This window comes from Buceros rhinoceros, unplaced genomic scaffold, assembly GCF_000710305.1.
Source record: "Buceros rhinoceros silvestris isolate BGI_N320 unplaced genomic scaffold, ASM71030v1 scaffold33405, whole genome shotgun sequence".
NCBI classification, from domain to species: Eukaryota; Metazoa; Chordata; class Aves; order Bucerotiformes; family Bucerotidae; genus Buceros; species Buceros rhinoceros.
The window spans coordinates 5,055-5,397 of NW_010412825.1; the positions used below are offsets into that span (position 1 = coordinate 5,055).

The 343-nt window shown below is 65.0% G+C and overlaps 1 protein-coding gene across 1 annotated transcript in view; it reads right to left on the minus strand.

Moving 5' to 3' along the window:
- The window catches only part of TMEM200B (transmembrane protein 200B), a gene marked incomplete at its 5' end in the record, with an annotated part of 1,160 nt that extends 898 nt beyond the window's left edge, over positions 1–262 (minus strand). The window contains one exon of the mRNA XM_010136538.1: positions 31–262. Within this exon, the coding sequence (XP_010134840.1) occupies positions 31–262 (232 nt within the window). The remainder of the gene's footprint in view (positions 1–30) is intronic.
- Between the last annotated feature and the right edge of the window lie 81 nt (positions 263–343).

Genomic DNA, 343 nt, shown 5'->3' on the forward strand with positions numbered 1-343 from the left:
TGGCCTTGGGGACAGGCTGGCCATCCCCACGCTGGCAGTGCCCATCCTCTGGGCCAGTCCCCTCGGGGAGACCCGCGGCCATGGAGTAGAGCCCCTTCTGCATGAGCCTGCGGGTCTCCATGTCCCTGTTCTCGTACAGCATGGTGTTGGCGCAGATGAAGATGAAGAGCCCGATGCCCATGATGACGGGACCGATCAGCTTGAGCGTGGTCTGGAGCCTGTTGGGGCCGTAGCAGTTGGACCACTTGCTGCCGGGGCTGGGCTGGCAGGACAGATCCACCTGGTAACAGCCCTCCACACACTCAGCACTGGCCTTGGGGACAGGCTGGGCCACCCCCCACCC